General features: G+C 46.9%; 1 protein-coding gene across 2 annotated transcripts in view; it reads left to right on the top strand.

Moving 5' to 3' along the window:
* PTGIS (prostaglandin I2 synthase) overlaps nucleotides 1-16666 on the top strand; it is an 844398-nt gene that overhangs the window by 744724 nt on the left and 83008 nt on the right. For both annotated transcript variants that reach the window (XM_086932627.1, XM_086932628.1), the window contains exon 8: nucleotides 13500-13681. In XM_086932627.1, coding sequence (XP_086788753.1) covers nucleotides 13500-13681 — 182 coding nt within the window. The remainder of the gene's footprint in view (nucleotides 1-13499; nucleotides 13682-16666) is intronic.

The following is a 16666-nucleotide window of genomic DNA, read 5'->3' as shown; positions in this document are numbered from 1 at the left end:
GGACAACTTCGAGGGCCTACGGGAGGCCAGTGGCCTGGATGCTTCACCAGAGTGTGAGCTTTCTTCACCGAAGACCTTGCCTTCACAGGACATTGCCCCCTACCACTCTGTTATCAGGAAAGCGGCTGAACTGTTGCACCTTCAGTTGCCCTTAGCAAAAAAACTGGAGCATTTTGCCAAAAATGTGTTCTCCTCAACAAGTATGGATCTGAAGTCAACCAATGCCACCTGCTTGCTAAGTCGGTACATTCACGCTTTAATGGACTCTTAATGCAGGTAGCTCCTAAGTTGCCTGAAGATGACCATGTTCATTTTTTGGAAGCGCTATCAGACACAAATGAAGCAATACCAAAGGGAATGATGGACGGATCGCTTGAGCAAATCAAACACTCACCCCCAGTCAACTGATCTGAGTTAAGTCCATCATCATTCTTGGCCCAAAACTCCGCAGCAAGGCTACTCACTGGTACCAGCCATCGTACCTCAGCAGCACCCTCACTAAGGACCCTGCATTGGCTCCCAATAAAAGAGCGGGTCCATTTCAAAACCCTCTGTCTGGTCCATAAAACTCTCTATGGGAATGGCCCCCCCATTCTGAACGATATGATCAGACCATACATTCCATCTAGGGCTCTTAGTTCTAAACAGCAAAACCTCCTTACGATACCCAGAACCAATAGAGCCCGATCCGGGGACCGTCTCTTCTCGCGAAATGCAGCAAGGCTGTGGAATGCCCTCCCGCTTTCACTTCGCCTAGAACCCAGCCTGCTGGCATTTCGAAAACAACTCAAAACAGCACTGTTTCCCAAGACACAGATGAGTTAGCCCCCACATTTCAGATCCTTGTTTATCCCTTCTGTTCAACATCAAGCGCTGGGATGCTTCCGAGTAGCCATGCGCTATACAAGAACCTTTTCAATTCAATTAGCTCTCTCCACCACCCCAATTCAGACATGGCTATATGCAAATCAATCTGACCCTGTGCCTCATGGGAACAGTCCAGCATGAACTGCCAGGCTATGTCTTCCCTGGACCGGAAACAAGCATCCTGGGACCGGTTCTGGCTAAACAGCCATCATCAGCCAGGCTAGCTTGAATCCAGTGGCAAAGTAAACAAGGGACCCACGTCTGGGCATACCCTGCAAACTTAGGGCGAACAAAGCAATACCAAAGGGAATGATGAACGGAGCGCTTGAGCAAATCAAATACTCACCCCAGTCAACTGATCTGGGTTCAATACATCATCATTCTTTAGCTCACTCCATCACCCCAGTTCAGACATGTCCATATGCAAATCAATCTGACCCTTTGTCTCATGGGAACAGTCCAGCCTGAATGCAGCATTCCAGCAGGTCATTCAGTCGGGTCTGGACACTGCGGACTCGGTCGCCAGAGTCATGGGCTCCTCTGTGGCTACCAGGAGGCATGCCTGGCTTAGGTTTTCAGGGTTCTATCCAGATGTACAAGGTACTCTGCTCGATCTACCCTTCGATGGATCTGGATTGTTTGGCTCAAAGGTGTATTATGTGCTGCAGCATTTCAAGGACAGTAGGGCTACTGCAAGATCCTTGAGCCTGCAGTCATAGCCTAGGGGCTATGGATACAAAAGGTATCGAGGCTTTGGGAAGGTGGCTTCCTATAGGGGTCGTCAACAGCCACAGCAGCAGCAGCAGCAAAACCCTCTGTACATGTCCTTCCGGGGAAAAGGTAGATGCTGTCTGTGAGGGGCCTCATGACTACAGTCTTCTTACCTCTTTCTCCTCTCCTGTGCCTACCACCAATACCTTGGGACAGAACTCTAGATCCCCCATCTTGGAGCATGCTATAGGGGGACAGGTGTCCCATTTTCTACAAGATTGGAAATCGGTTACTTCGGACCGTTGGGTTTTGAATCTTGTGGAAAATGGGTACGCCCAACCTTTTCAAGCATTTCCACCTCCTTAACCTGCTCGCAAGGACTCGTGTTCAGAGGACCATTTACTGTTTTTGCAGCAGGAGGTTCTTGCCTTGCTGTAGAAAGGTGCAATAGAGGTGGTTCCTGGTATTTCCTGATCCCCAAGTAGGCGGCCGGTTGAGACCGATCCTGGACCTCAGGGTTTTGAATTTTTACCTCAGGCAGGAAGAGTTCAAGATGTTGACCCTAGCTCAGGTTCTTTTGGCGTTGCAGCAGGGAGACTGGATGGTGTCGATGGACTTGCAGGATACGTATTTCCACATCCCTATTCTGAAGTCACATCAGAAGTATCCCTGTTTTACGGTAGGGTCTCAACACTACCAGTTTACGGAGCTTCTGTTCGGTCTCACTTCTGCACCACGGGTCTTCACAAAGGAGATGGTGGTGGTAGCAGCACATTTCAGAAGGTCAGGGATTCCGTTTTCCCCTATCTGGACTCAAAGCAAAGTCACCAGAGAGGGTGCTGTTTCACTTGCAAGTAACAATGTGACTTGTTCAACTTGGGTTTCTCAATAAATGAAATGAAATGAAATGAAAATTGGATTTGTAGAGCGCTGCAGTTGCCCTGATGCGTCCAGGCGCTGGAGATAAACAGAAACTGCCCTCTAAGGTTACTATTTGTTGAACAGGAGGGTTTTAAGCTGTTTCCTGAAGCTAGTGAGGTTTACATTGTTTCGCATCTGCAGAGGGAGGGTGTTCCAAAGTTTGGATACATTGTATGAGAATGAACGTCCTCCTGCTCTGGTTCTGAATATTCTAGGGATTTTGGCTAGTGTAGCAGTTGAGGAGCGTAAAGTTTTATTGGGCAGGTATGGAGAGATCAGGGAGGAGTTGATTTCTGGGCCCGTTTTCCAGAAAGTCTGGTGGGCGATGCAGAGAGCCTTGAACTTCACTCTGTCCCTGACAGGCAGCCAGTGTAAAGTTTTTAGGCCAGATTTTATTGAAGTCCTCCGAAGGACTCCCAGGAGCACCCGGGCAGCACAGTTTTGAGTGAGCTGAAGCTTTTGTAGGGTGTAGTCCGGGGCTCCAAGATAGAGGGCATAAATAAATGGATCCAAGTCTCATCTGGTGCCCTCTCAGCGCAGCCTATTCATAGGGGGCAGTACTGGACACTACTGTGTGTCGAGCTTTCCTACCGCCGCAGAGGATTCTCAACATTCAGGAAATTATTCCTTTGCTTCAAATGGAGTGGTTGTTCTAGTCCTGAAGGTCCCACTCCTACTTGGTTTGTTCACTTCCTGCATACTGTTGGTCAACTATGGAAGCTGGCACACAAGGGATGTCCAGTAGCCTCTGCAAGCAGTGGTAGCACAATGGAGATCTTGTGACGAAGGTCAGCTAAGCATGGGCGGAAAATCCGTTCCGCTCGCGGATTTTCTGGATATTCGGTAAATTCGCAATCCGCGAACGCTCGCAAATTTACCGAAAATCCGCAAATTCGCACGCAGCGGATTTTTTTTTCTTGGTGATACAATTTTGCGGCGTGCGGCGTTCACTTACCGTCATTCAGCGTTTGCCGAGTTGTTTTTCTCGATATTTTGCGAGTGCTGCGCCATTTGGGATCTTGCTGCGGGATCCCGCGGGAGTTTGGCGACGCATCGCGAGAGTTCGCAATTGCGAACATGTAGGTGCGGCGGGCAGCAACAATCTCGCACTCGCGAAATTACAAAATTTGCAATTCTGCACAAGAAATCCACTAGCAAGCAGCATAGACCTTCTGAAAATGATGATTTTCATCAGAATAGCTCCTCAGGTTGACATTTGCCTGCACTTTTTTGGATTTGAGGCCTTTTGACTTTCTTTGGATCACTTTTGGATTAGAAATCAACTTTCACAAGTAAGTTTGTTTGGGGCATTACAGTTGCTGTTCTGCAGAAAAATGAGTTTTGCAAAACTGAAAGCACTCAGCAGGTGCAAAAGTTCACTCATCATTAGTAACCATTCCCTGTAATACTTCCTGAGGGGCCCCTCCAGAGTTCAGTTGCCTATGTTTGTTTGGGGCATTACAGTTGCTGTTCTGCAGAAAAACGAATTTTGCAAAACTGAAAGCACTCAGCAGGTGCAAAAGTTCAAACTCATCATTAGTAATAGTAACCATTCCCTGTAGCTCTTCCTGACTGGGGCCCCTCCAGAGTTCAGTTGCTAGTTGCAACAATTGTATGACCCTGCTCTGACCCTCACAGCAGGCTCATAGAATAGCTACAAGTAGGCCACAAAGGTCCTGGGGAAAAAAATTGCACTGCAACAGAAAGCAAATTACAGATAAGGAAGCAGGTGCCAGACTGGAATTTTAAAACAGTGACACATTAACAAATCAACCCCAAATTAATTCATGTCAGTTGAAGCAGGGCAGGTGTGCTTGCTTTTCCCCCCCATAATCTACAGTGATGATGAACCAGAGGGTTGCATTGATGTACCAGAGGGTGGCATGGGTGAAACAGAGGGTGGCAGTGGTGAAACAGAGGGTACTGGGAACCTGTGATGATGAACCAGACGTAGAAACAACATAGTCACGACCGTTGCTAGCCGACAAGTAAGTTCGCAATTGCGAACTGGTACAAAACCCTCGCGAACTGGCAGAAACCCTTGCGAACACAAAAAAAAAATTCAGGAGAATTCGTGGATTTTGCGGATTGAGAGTTCGCAAATACGCAAATTCGCGAACGCCAGATTTGCAAAATTCACCCATGCTTAGTCAGAATCTCCAGAGACACTGCAGCAGAGCTGTCTTGGTGGAGTGTGCCGGGACAACTGTCTCAAGGAAAGGCTTTTCAACCTCCTCCACCGGTGGCCACAGTATCACAGATGCCTCCAATCTAGGGTGGGGTGCTCATCGGGGGGAATCTGGAGATCAAGGGTCTTTGGTCTCAGGAGGAAAGGTTGCTTCAAATCAACCTTCTGGAATTGCGGGCAATACGTTCGGTTCTCAAGGCCTTTTTTCCCTCCCTTTGCGGTCAGTCGACGGACAACACTACCTCGAGGTGGTACATAAACAAACAGGGATGGGTAGGGCTGTATCATCTCTGCAGAGAGGCTCTGGGATTCTGGTCCAAGGCTCAGGGCCATCAGATTTGTGTGTTTGCAAATCATGTGGCCGGGGTGCTAAATGTGCATGTGGACAGTCTCAGTCGGCAATACTCGGCTGATCACGAGTGGTGGCTTCACCCAAAGGTAGTCCATTACATCTTCCGGATGTGGGGGTTTCCTCGGTTGGACCTGTTTACCACTCATAGAGATTATGAGATGCACCCCTGTCAGGGACGAAACTATACTGGTCAGGTATCAGCACCGTGGGGAGCAGAGGGAGCAGCTTTTGCAAGAATTTTATTATCAAAGTTAATCATTGATAGTGGTCTATAGGAGTCACATAACTGTGAGTCCTTTTCTGGTTTGATAATGGTTAAAATTAACGCCTCTCTAAGGGTACCCTGCTCCAGTGATTCCTCATACATGTTATGGAGGTGTGGTGCGAGAAGCTGCACAAATTCCTTGTAAAACGCGGACGTGAGTCCGCCCAACCCAGTGTCTTTCTCGCCAGGCATGGCCTGGATCACACCATTTCCTCTAAGAATGGCTCACCAAGGTATCTGCGCTGGTCATCACTAAGCTATATCAGTTCAATCAAGTCAAGGAAGGGAGTCAAATCAGGGTGTGCTTCTGAATGGCGCACAGCGTATAGCGAGGAGTAGAAGGCGAGCATTTCTGGTTGCACAGCCTCCTGTCCAGCAGCTAATCCATTGTCATTGACGCGTAAGTCGCAAATGTATTTACTTGCTCTTGTTTTTTTTTAGGAGGCCTGCCAGTGTTTTCCCAGCTCGATCTCCTTTGCAACATTGGCGAGTGCGTGTATCTTTCCCCAGATAGTGTGCCTCTCTTTGCACTGCCTCCTCAAACTCCACCACCTTTTCTTTGATTGGTCCTAGGGTCACTAATTAGCCCGCTATAAAGTACTCCGACTCACGCACATGTATCTCGCCCTCAAGGCATTTGAGATCCCCTTTAAGTGAGGCCAGAACACCTGCCTGCCTATGCACTTGCCTCTGATAACGGATTTAAATGCCTCCCACAGCGTGTAGAGGTAGTCTTCAGGCCCAACATTTATCTCAAAATATTCTACTATGGCAGACCGGATCGCCTCCCGGAAGACCTGGACCCGAAGTACGCTGGAGGGGAGTCTCCTGCTGAAAGCCCAGTCCAGGGCACCAGGCAGCGGGAGTTCGAGCAGCACCAGAGCGTGGTCTAAGAGGGTAGGGGCAGGTGAGTGGTGGTATGCACCCATGTATCCACATCCCATGACATTAGCCAGTAATCAATCCTGGACCAGGTGGGTCCTGCTGTGGATACAGATGTGCCCTACCTGCTGTGTAGGTGTAGACGACCCCAAATGTCTACCAGCCCATGGTCGGCGGGTTGGGCCGGCGGGATCCACCCGATCTGTCCTTTGCCAGATCTTATATTACATTAAAATCCCCCTACTCACAAAATATCTCAGGGGCCCAGTGTCTCAGTCAGCCACCAAACCTCACTGAAGAAGTGCGGATCGTCTACATTTGAGCCGTAGACCGATATCAGCCTGACCGGCTGACCCCCTAGCACTCCGGTGACCATTACATCTCTCCCTTGAGGGTTGCAGAGCGTGGAGTGTATATGCCATGGGAGCCCCCTCCTAAGAATGATGGCTGTGCCCCTAGCATAATTTGAGTAGCATGCTATATATTTCTCCCCATCCAACCCGCCCACAGGAGTGCACAGCTGGTCCCCGACAGGTGCATCACATGCAAAATGCAGATGTCTGCACCATGATGGTTAAGGTACGCTGCAACCAGTCGAACCTTCCTGCAGTCATTCAGGCCACGTACAAGCCACATTACTGCTTTTAGTGTGGTCACTCTATTAGTAGTCACGCCCACGCATGCAATCACACAGATCTTTGTGTGCCAGTCCCATGACTGCCCCTTGCTCATGTTGACGGGAGGCCAGAGAGGGGAAAGGGGGGGGGGGGGAGAGAACATTTTAGCCATTTTAACTTGCCCAACACCCGAAGTACCCACACCCCCACCCACTACAGCTGCCCAACATGGCTGATAAGTGTTACCCCTACCCCGAACAGGCAGCAGGTAGCCAACTGTTAAGAATACCATAAGACTCGTCCCAGAGGGTAGCACTATGGGCTCAGCATATCCCAGCGGTTGGATGCTGGGTGGCTGGATGAGAAGCACTAGAGAGGGGGAGCCTCTCAAGCATTCGGGCAAACATGTTCAGTTCCTTAGTAGTTGTTGTATGGGGGAAAGTCAGCTTGTAGAAAAAAGCAGGAGGAAACCTGTCTCTGCTAAGCCATGAACAGCCAAGCCCAGCAAGCATCATAGTGCTTGTCCAGGCTCTCAGTCATTTTCGCTAAGAGGGTCATCTTCCACTGAGCTATTATCTGCAAGTGCAGTTGGTTTAGAATGCTTGAGACTACGTGAAAATTTGGCAGCAAGTTTAGGATCTGTGAAGAACGTGGTTTTACCAGAACGAAAGATGCGGCGCTTTGAAGGGTAAAGCAGAGACTACTTGATCTCCTGCTGCTGCAGCAGCCTCTTTATCGACACAAACTCTCTCCTGGCGGCCTGGAAGGCCAAGGTGAAGTCAGGGAAAAATAAAACCACGTGCCCTGATATCTCGTTTCCTGCTGGTCTTTAGCCTTATGTAGTACAAAATCAAGGTCCCTATAGTTTTCTCCAAACAAGGGCCGGAGCATCTCTTCAACATAGTCCTTAAACCGGGTCATTGCTGTGGTCTCTGGGATTCCCAGATATCGCAGATTATTTCACCGTGACCTAGCTCTGAGGTCTCCATTCTTGTTCCTTATGACTCCCAGCACCTTTTCCATTCAAAGCAATTTCTTGTGAGTGGCTGTTCCCTCATCTTCTAGCGCAGAGGTCCGCTGTTTGACCTCCTCAAGACATTCATCGGGATTCAATACCTTGTCCCTGAGCCAGTCCAGGCGATCCAACATTGAACCAATTTTGAGATCAATGGCCAAAAGGGATTGCTTTAGATCCGTGAACATTTCAGGGATTTTTTGTTCTTGCAAGGATGTGGGGTTCATAGTTATTTATGATGGCTCCTCTTCTGGGGGGTGTACCCTCAGAGGGTCTTGCAATGTTAAATGGAGATCTTTGGTTGCCTTGCGCCTGCTTTAACCATGGCGCACTTCCATTCCCACTCCTCAGGGAGTGTGCTTTGCCAGGGCAACTGTATCTGTTTCAGTGTCCCTGTCTTGTGGGGCGTTGCTCACCAAAGAGCCTCCCCGCATGGGCGGCCTCCTCCTTGGGTCGATGGAAACCCGATTTGGTGGGCCAGTGCGCGTTGAAACCATCTACCCTGAATTTATCATCTTCTATCCCCGGCCTATGGCTGAGAGGAATATTCAGGATGTTCTCAGAGCAATTTACCTCAAATTCCATCTGAGTTGAATGTTTGAATGAGTATGACTGGCTGCGAAGTATGAAGTTTGTTGAAGTTTGAATGCTGGAAGGTTGATGGGTTGTGTATACACATATATGTTTTTACCTTATTATTATGAAATTTTTCAAAAAAACGATTTTGTATAATTGTGTTATATATAAAACTATATGAACTAATTAAGAATAAAAATGATATATTTTCTATAAAAGTGCCTCTGTCTAAAATGTATGTGACCTTGATTAATTTGGTGAGCGTTAAAATGGGTGACTTTTGAAGATTTTGGACTCTAACTGAGCCTAGACTTGATCAAATACGGGGCAGATCTATTCTCCTCTTTATGTAATTTATTGTGGGCCAGTGCAGTGTCTGATGTGGGCCCGCCTCCAATTAGGCAGGTGGTGAAGCGGTGTCCCCAGAACTCACAATGCTGGCCACCCCTGCACGATGCCACCCCTTCCTGAATTTGGTCACCTTGTTCAGCAACCAGCAAAATGAGGGGGGTGCGCCCAACCAGGGCTCTCCGCTCCTCCAATGTTATCCATCGCGTAACAATACCCAGCAGGGCCCCACCACAGGGTCCAGCAGGACTGGATTGTTTAACTTTGTCTTGCAGTTCGCTCCTGCATGGCCACAATCTGCTTCACCATGCAGGGTGGGCCTCAGGTATGAGTGTACGCTGTTCCTCCCCCAGGGTGGCTCCCACTGCTGGTATCCTGAAGAGTGAAGGGGGGCATACACTCACAGCTACCGTCTATCCCCTCCCCCGCTGCTGCTCCTACCTTGCCTCTGGAATGTGTGAATGTCTCGCTTTTCCCTCCACCCCAGGCCCTTACAGGCCAGAACCTTCAATTCAGGGGGGATCAGCTGTGCCGAATTCGGGGAGTCCGTATTTCTCTCAGGCCCTGTTGTGGCTACCCAGTTTCAGCCGCTTGCCGCTCCAGTCAGTCCTCCAGATGGCCTCCACACCTCACTGGGGCCAGTGCCCCGCTCAGGGACCGCCCTCTGCGGGCTGACAGTAGGTATTTGTATTTTTGTATTTGTATTTGTATTTATAGTGCGCGCAACTCACCCTGGGGCATCTTGGCGCTGGCTAGAGACTGGGCTGCTTGCTGTCGGAAGATTATAGATAGGATTTTTAAAACAGAAATGTCTTCAAGTGTTTACTGAAGGTGCCATAATGCGGAATGGATCAGAGAGCAGGGGGAGCCCATTCCAATACCTGGGAGCCAGATAGGAGAAGGCTCTCTCTCCAGTTCGAGTCAGCCGGATTCGGGAAACTTGTAACAAGTGCAGAGAAGTCGATCTAAGTGTCCTACTGGGACTAAGTTTAACCTGTTTATGTTGTAGACAATGAGGACCTTTGTCATTAAGGGCATTATGAGTTAGGCAACAGACCTTAAAGAAGGATCTCTTTTTAACACAAAGCCAGTGCAGTTCTCTGAGCAGTGGAACTGATGGCGAGCCAGCCGGACGATCTAAAATCCTTCTAGCGGCTGTATTCTGAACAATTTGCAGTATCGCCAGTAGAGTCTCCCCCACTTCTGCCAGCAGGGCGTTTCCGTAGTCCAACCAGTTAGTTATCATAGCTTGTACTAGCGTCTTGCGATGGGAGATGGGTATAAAAGGAAGTATTTTTCGAAGAAGTCGGAGACCATATAAGCATGTGCTGGTCGTTGTCGCGATATGATCTTTCATTGACAGGGAGCGGTCAATTTTTATTCCTAAATTCTTTATAGAAAGTTTAGCGGAGGGGGCAGAGCCCAGTTGGTCAGGCCACCAGTCATCCGTCCAGATGTCTGGGGCTTTCCCCATCAGCATAATTTCAGTCTTCCCTGGGTTCAATTGAAGATGATTCGTCGTGAACCAGTCTGAAATCAGCCTCATGCCATTGGTAAAGCATATTTTTTCTTGCTCTGGGCATTTCCAATCGTGAACAACAGCTGAGTGTCGTCGGCGTATGAAACGATTTCAAAACCTAGCTGTTCCACAATCTGGGCCAGAGGGGCCATATATATGTTGAAAAGGGTGGGGATCAAACAAGAGCCCTGAGGAACCCCCCTTTCTAAAGGCATTTTTGCCGAAGAATAAGGCCCTACGTAACCGCTTGTGTTCTTCCTGACAGGAAGTGTAGAAACCATTTTAAGGAAGTTCCTGTGATTCCGCAATTTGATAGTCTCTCCCCTAGCTTAATGTGGGAGATCGTATCGAAAGCTGCGGAGAGATCTAAGAGAATCAGTATGGCGGAACTGCCCGAGTGATGGCGTCAATCCTTACTGCTCGTCTCCCCCTTCTATCGCCTGCAGAGCTGTGAGAAGACGAGATGACAGGTCACTCTCCGGCGTCCGCACAGAGCCAGCTCTAGGCCGCATTCGTTCTACTCATCACAGGGCCGCCATCTTGCTTCCTCAGGTGGCACACTCTGCTCCGCTCCTTCTCCTCTGTTACTCAGCCCAAGCAATCTGGTCCATCTTTCTTGCCGTTAATATTTTCTGCCAAATGTGTCAGGTGACATTCCCTGGCAATTGAGGCCTGCAATGGTCGCCGGGCATGCTGAATTAATGTCAGATTGTCCGTCCAGCCTGCAGAGGCTCACTATGTGGCGGCCATCTTGCAGCCGTCACTCTAGCGCCTCCTCTTGTTTTCGGAGGTTAGGAGGGACAGCCATTTTGTATGCTCTGTGCAGCAAGATTTTTTGGTATAGGCGGTTGGACACCCTTGTCCAAGAGAGGAACAGCTTTGGGATTCAATTCAAAAGGTGAGGAATCCACAGGCAGATGTATCCATCAGAACAAGTTACTTACCTTCGGTAACGCTTTTTCTGGAGGATACAGAATCGGCCTGTGGATTCCTCACTGACCCACCCGCCTCCTTGTTTTCCACCTGCTTATACTGAAAAACTTCTGACTGCTTGACATTGTTATTTTTCATATGTCATTTATATACCATACAGTTTATTGCTAGGAAATACTTTGGTTTTAGGCTTTTCCTTTTTATGTATGTATTTGTATTTGTATTTGTATTTGTATGTATGTATTTGTGTATATATTTTGTATACTGTGTATACTTGTATTATGTTGTGGGTTCAGCCGTTCGCCTTGAGAGCACGAAACAAATGGTTGGAACTGACGTCAGCACGCCGACGAGGTCTTCTTTTGGCTCCGATGATGTCATATGGAGTCACGAGCGGAGCCGTGCTATTGTGATGTCTTGGTTGATGTGGGAGAGCTAAGAAAAGAATTTACGTGGAATGCTGGTGCAGGGGTAATTCAAAAGGTGAGGAATCCACAGGCAGATACTGTATCCACCAGAAAAAGCGTTACCGAAGGTAAGTAACTTGTTTTTTAAAAAGCTAAGTGTGCCTATCCTTTCTTCTCTCATTCATGGAGGTTAGCTCTGTTCCTGTGATTAAAAGGAGCAGTATTGTCATTTAACGTACCTGTTTGTGCTTCTTAAACTCTGCTTCAAAAACACCTGCAATACCCACCTTTAATGAAAAAATAAAAAAATGTACTTTTCCTGGCCAGCACCGACAGGTTTAGAGATGCTTGCTGTACTTGTTGTGCACCTATAGTTAATAGTAACTAGTTCTCCCTGTTCTGCACCTGTAGTTTGGAGATGTGTGCCCTTGGTGTCCTGCATGTATTCTCTACTGTTAGGAAGGGGAGCTTGCTCTACCTGGCCTGCACCTATTAGTTACAGAATTTGGTTATAGGATTCCTCTCATGCCAAGTTCACAGTAAGCCTACTGTGCTTCATATTTTCATGAGTTAGAGACAGAGGTAAATGGACATTCTTGTGACTCTCCAAATGTCATAAGGGGTTTTGTGTCATCAAGCTACATCTGCTTATGTACATGGAAAGCCCACAAATCAGAAGACTGTTGGGTCAGAGTAAAACATGTAAAGGTAGAGTCAGAGGAGTAAAGCAAAAAGACCAGGCCTAACTGCAGAATGTAGAGAGGGGCCCTTGAGATAGACATATTTCATAGATAGTCATTGGCTTTAGGGTGAATGAAGGACCCCCTGGGGCGTGGGGCCCACATTTGCCGCAGGTGCTGCAGGAGCCAGTGTTACAACCCTGGGCAGAGTCTAGAATATTGTTGGCTCCAGTGAAGAATTTCTGATAACAAGGTCCAGCGCATTCAACATTTTCTCACTGCAATGTCCCAGAAAGAAAAGACGCTCACCATTCATGCCCTTGTCCATAGACACCAGCTTTTCCAGAAATGCCAGCCCTCCGTCTAATGGTAAATGATGGCTGTAATATTGAAATCTTCTGAAAACTCAAGTAGAATTGCTAAATCTTCTTTTTTCTTTTCCACAGGGAAAATATTTTTCCACATGGAAACTTTTTTTTCCCTAAAGATCCCCAAACACCATTCAGAAGCCCCAGCCATGGGTGCATTGTGCTGGCTCCCAAACAAAAAAAGAATCAATTTCAAGGCTCTATGCATGGTCCACTGAGCAACGCATGGAAAAGGTCCCTTGTGATACAAAGACTAGTCTGCCCATGTGTGCCAACAAGATCTCTTCGCTCCAAGAGCTCTTCTCTGTTGACCATGCCCAAGGTCTGGAAAGTCAGTGGTGACAGCGGTCCTTTGCCTATCTGGCTCCAAGTTGTGAAATGCCTTGTCTGTCAAACTAAAATGAACGTAGCCAGAAACGTCCTTCAGGAAACTTCTAAAGACTCATCTATTCTAACTCCAGCATGGCTGGCGTAGGTCTTGCAGATGTGCATGTGTCAGTGCCAGGATGCCTCTTGGGCAGGTGTGCGCTATAAAAGACACATAAAATAGAATAGAATAGAATAGAATAGAATAGAATAGAATAGAATAGAATTGAATAAAATAAAGAGAACCCTTCTCCACCCTGCTCACAACATTTTTGGTGTTTTCCCTTTTTCTTCTCACAATAGAAAGTAATTAAGTCCCGCCCTTGACAGGAATAAACCTTCAACCATCGACTCAACTTCTGTGCTGATTACGGAGTCTTTTTGATTTAGAACATTCAAGCCCGAATGCTGATCTTGTCCACGGTTGCTTGGTTCTGCTGTATCCACTGCATAAAGTTTGTATTTTATTTTTTTCTTTCTGCAGACAGTGTGTTCTACGAGACACTGCGCCTGACAGCCGCCCCTTTCATCACCAGAGAAGTGATGCAAGACATGCCCCTGAGAATGGCATGTGGCAAGGAGTACACCCTGAGAAAAGGAGACAGGCTCTGCCTCTTTCCATATTTAAGCCCCCAGATGGACCCGGAAATCTACGAGGAACCTGAGGTAATGACCTGGCACTTGCAAACTTATTTATTGTGACAGTGAGTTAGCCATACTTTCATTTTTGATAACGTGCCAGACTGCATTATGTTGTAAAAAGCATGGGCCAAAGCCTTTTTTTTTGCAAACAAAAATCTTTCATACATTTAATGGACAATATTTGAAAACAGATTAACAAGAAACATTTACCGTTATCAAGATTGCTCCTGATTTTCGATTGATTAGGCCTGACTGCTTCTAACATTGTATCAATGTATGCTTTTTCCCAATGTACCCCATTATCTTTTCCTCTGTCCCCATGTTGTTATGATTACTGAGAATTCGAAAATATGTGGTGCATAGTATTTTGTTTTAAACATGGTGATACGTTTGATGAAGATGTGCTTAGAGTTTAAAATAAGCCATATACTTATCTGGATCGAACACATGTTCTCCAGTATTTGGGGTGTCATTCATAGATTCACATGCCTGAATCAATCCCCGTCGTCGGAGTGGGAGTCCCACGGTATATAAAAAAGCAATAATATGCCTGTAATAACCAAAAAACCTTAGTAATAACCAACCAGGAAGTAAAGTAGCCCTCAGCTACAGGAGCAAAAGCTCCCACACTCATGACTATCCTAGTCATTTTGTATAGACCAAACTGCAGCCAATCAGGCAACAGTACCCTCCAGAATGTTCTCCCCAGAGGCTCAGGCTCTCAGATTTTCTACCGCACGTCGTGTGAAGGGAGTCTCTCTGAGCTCTGCTCAGTTTCTTCTTACTTTGGTTGGTTTTTTAACCTTCAAAGGATGTCTACTTCAAAATCTCTTTTTAGGGCTTGTGATTCCTGTGGAAAGCTAAGGCGGTTCAAGGAGGATCCTCACAAAAAATGCATATACTCTCTGTATCCGGATCATGAGGCGAAGGAATGTAAGATCTGCAGAACCTTCCCTCAAAAGACCCTCAGGGACAGAGAGGGTGGTCTTCTCCTGTGGCTTCAGAGGATAAAGGACAAGGATAACCCTGTTTCCGAGGTAGGGAGCATTGCCTCGGGGTCTTCTGTATCCTCTAGGAAGAGGAAAACTGAGGTTCAGGTAGCTTCTCCTAGGGCGAAGGTTTTGAAGAAAGCCCAATCCTCTCAGGATTCTGGCTTGCCTGCTACATCCAAGAAAGTGTCTCCACCTGTGAAAACTGCGCCCTCAGGGAAAACTGGAAAATCTACAGTTTCCAAAGTAGCTACTCAAAAAATTCCACCTCAGATTACACCTCGGGCCATGGCAGAGTCAAGTCGAGTCAAAGATCTTTATTCGAATTTAGAAACATCCATAAAAGTACATGTAAATCACAACAATCATCCAATAAAACACAGTAGAACAATCATTAAAAAAACGTAATAAAAGATGACATAGTTAACCATCATTGTACATTACATAAAATGCAGATAACAGGCAGAAATGGTGATTTCAGAAAGTATGCAAGGCTTAAAAATGGGATACACAACAATTAAAACAATGCAGAGTCAAATGGCTATGATATGTGCAAAAGAACAGCCACTAGTGCAAATAAGCAGTGTGCAAACTGGGCAAGAAATAGTGCAAAACATATCAGACCATGTTCAATGATGCTCGTGATCGAACAGCAGCTTTAAGAAAGCAACTGACTCTGAAAATTACTTCATCAGAGCGTAACATCAGTAAATCTCCAAAAGCTAAATTAAAATTCATCAGAGCAAAGTTTCGAAAATATGGGATTAAATAATGTTTAGTGTATTTTACATAGAAGCCACAAAAAAGCGTAAAATGTAAAAGGCTTTGTTTCCGGCCTAGGTTACAGGGACAACTTAGGTTTTCCAAATTTTTGTTGAAGCCTAACGGGAAGCATAATACATTTTTAATGCTCCCATCCCTGAACCGGAACAGCAGGCTCCTGTTCCATTTGCCCAGCTTTTTACACAGATAGCCTTGGGGCATATCGTATGGCCTGCTGCATGGTACCAAAAGGGGTATGTACCTTATAATAGCCGATTTTAAAAACTCGCTCTTTTCCCTCTAATTACTGTAAAGGTCGTACAAAGCTCTTTTTACTAAGTTCTCCAGTATTCAATCTTTCATAGATTCACATGCTTGTATCTTCCCCGTCGTCATGGTGGGAGTCTCCCGGTAAATAATAATCATAGCAGTAGAAGAAAAAACTGCCTGAAACCATAGAGTAGTGAAACCAGAGGGTAACCTCTCCTCCTCATTATGTGGCCCAAACCCAATCAGCAACCAGCCCCAGCCTACACCATTCCCAGCAGAGCCACCATACCTCAGATTTCTAACCGCCTTCGTGTGAGAAGGAGTCTCCCTGAGCTCTGCTCAGTTTGTTCTCTTCACTGAACTTTTGACCTTTGACAATTAGAAGTCAGGTACTATCTTCTTTTTTCTTGTCAAGATTTACTTCAGTCATAATGTCTGAAAGCTCCAAGAAGAGTCTTTTCAGAGCTTGCTGATCCGGTGGCAAGGCCAGACTGTTTTCTGAGGACCCTCACAAGGAATGCTTGTACTGCCTGTACCCCAAGCATATCCCTAAGGACTGCAAGTATTGTCGGACCTTCCCTCCCAAAACTCTGAGGGATAGGGAAGGGCGCCTCCTATTATGGCTTCAGAAAAGGAAAGTTCAAGACTCGGAGTCTGAAGGAGAAGCCAAGGGACACACCTCTAAAAAGTTAAGAGGGTCCTCTGAGGAAAAGGGAGATGTGAGAAAGCAAAAAGCAGGAAAATCTAAGGAAGGTGAACCTTCTACTTCACTCCCTCCAACTCCTCTCAAGCCTTCCTCAGAAAAGAAGGCTCCTTCGTCGCTTCCGTCGACGAAATCTGTTAAGAATCCTGTCAGATCGCCGACGATACCGTCGACGACGGCGGCGACGACCATTCCGTCGACGACGGTGGCGACGACCATTCCGTCGACGACGAAGACCAGTCCGTCGACGACGACGACAATCTCGACGTCGACAGCTTCGTCGAC

Source organism: Lissotriton vulgaris, chromosome 7, assembly GCF_964263255.1.
Source record: "Lissotriton vulgaris chromosome 7, aLisVul1.2, whole genome shotgun sequence".
NCBI classification, from domain to species: domain Eukaryota; kingdom Metazoa; phylum Chordata; class Amphibia; order Caudata; family Salamandridae; genus Lissotriton; species Lissotriton vulgaris.
This window is presented reverse-complemented; position numbering and strand designations above follow the sequence as displayed.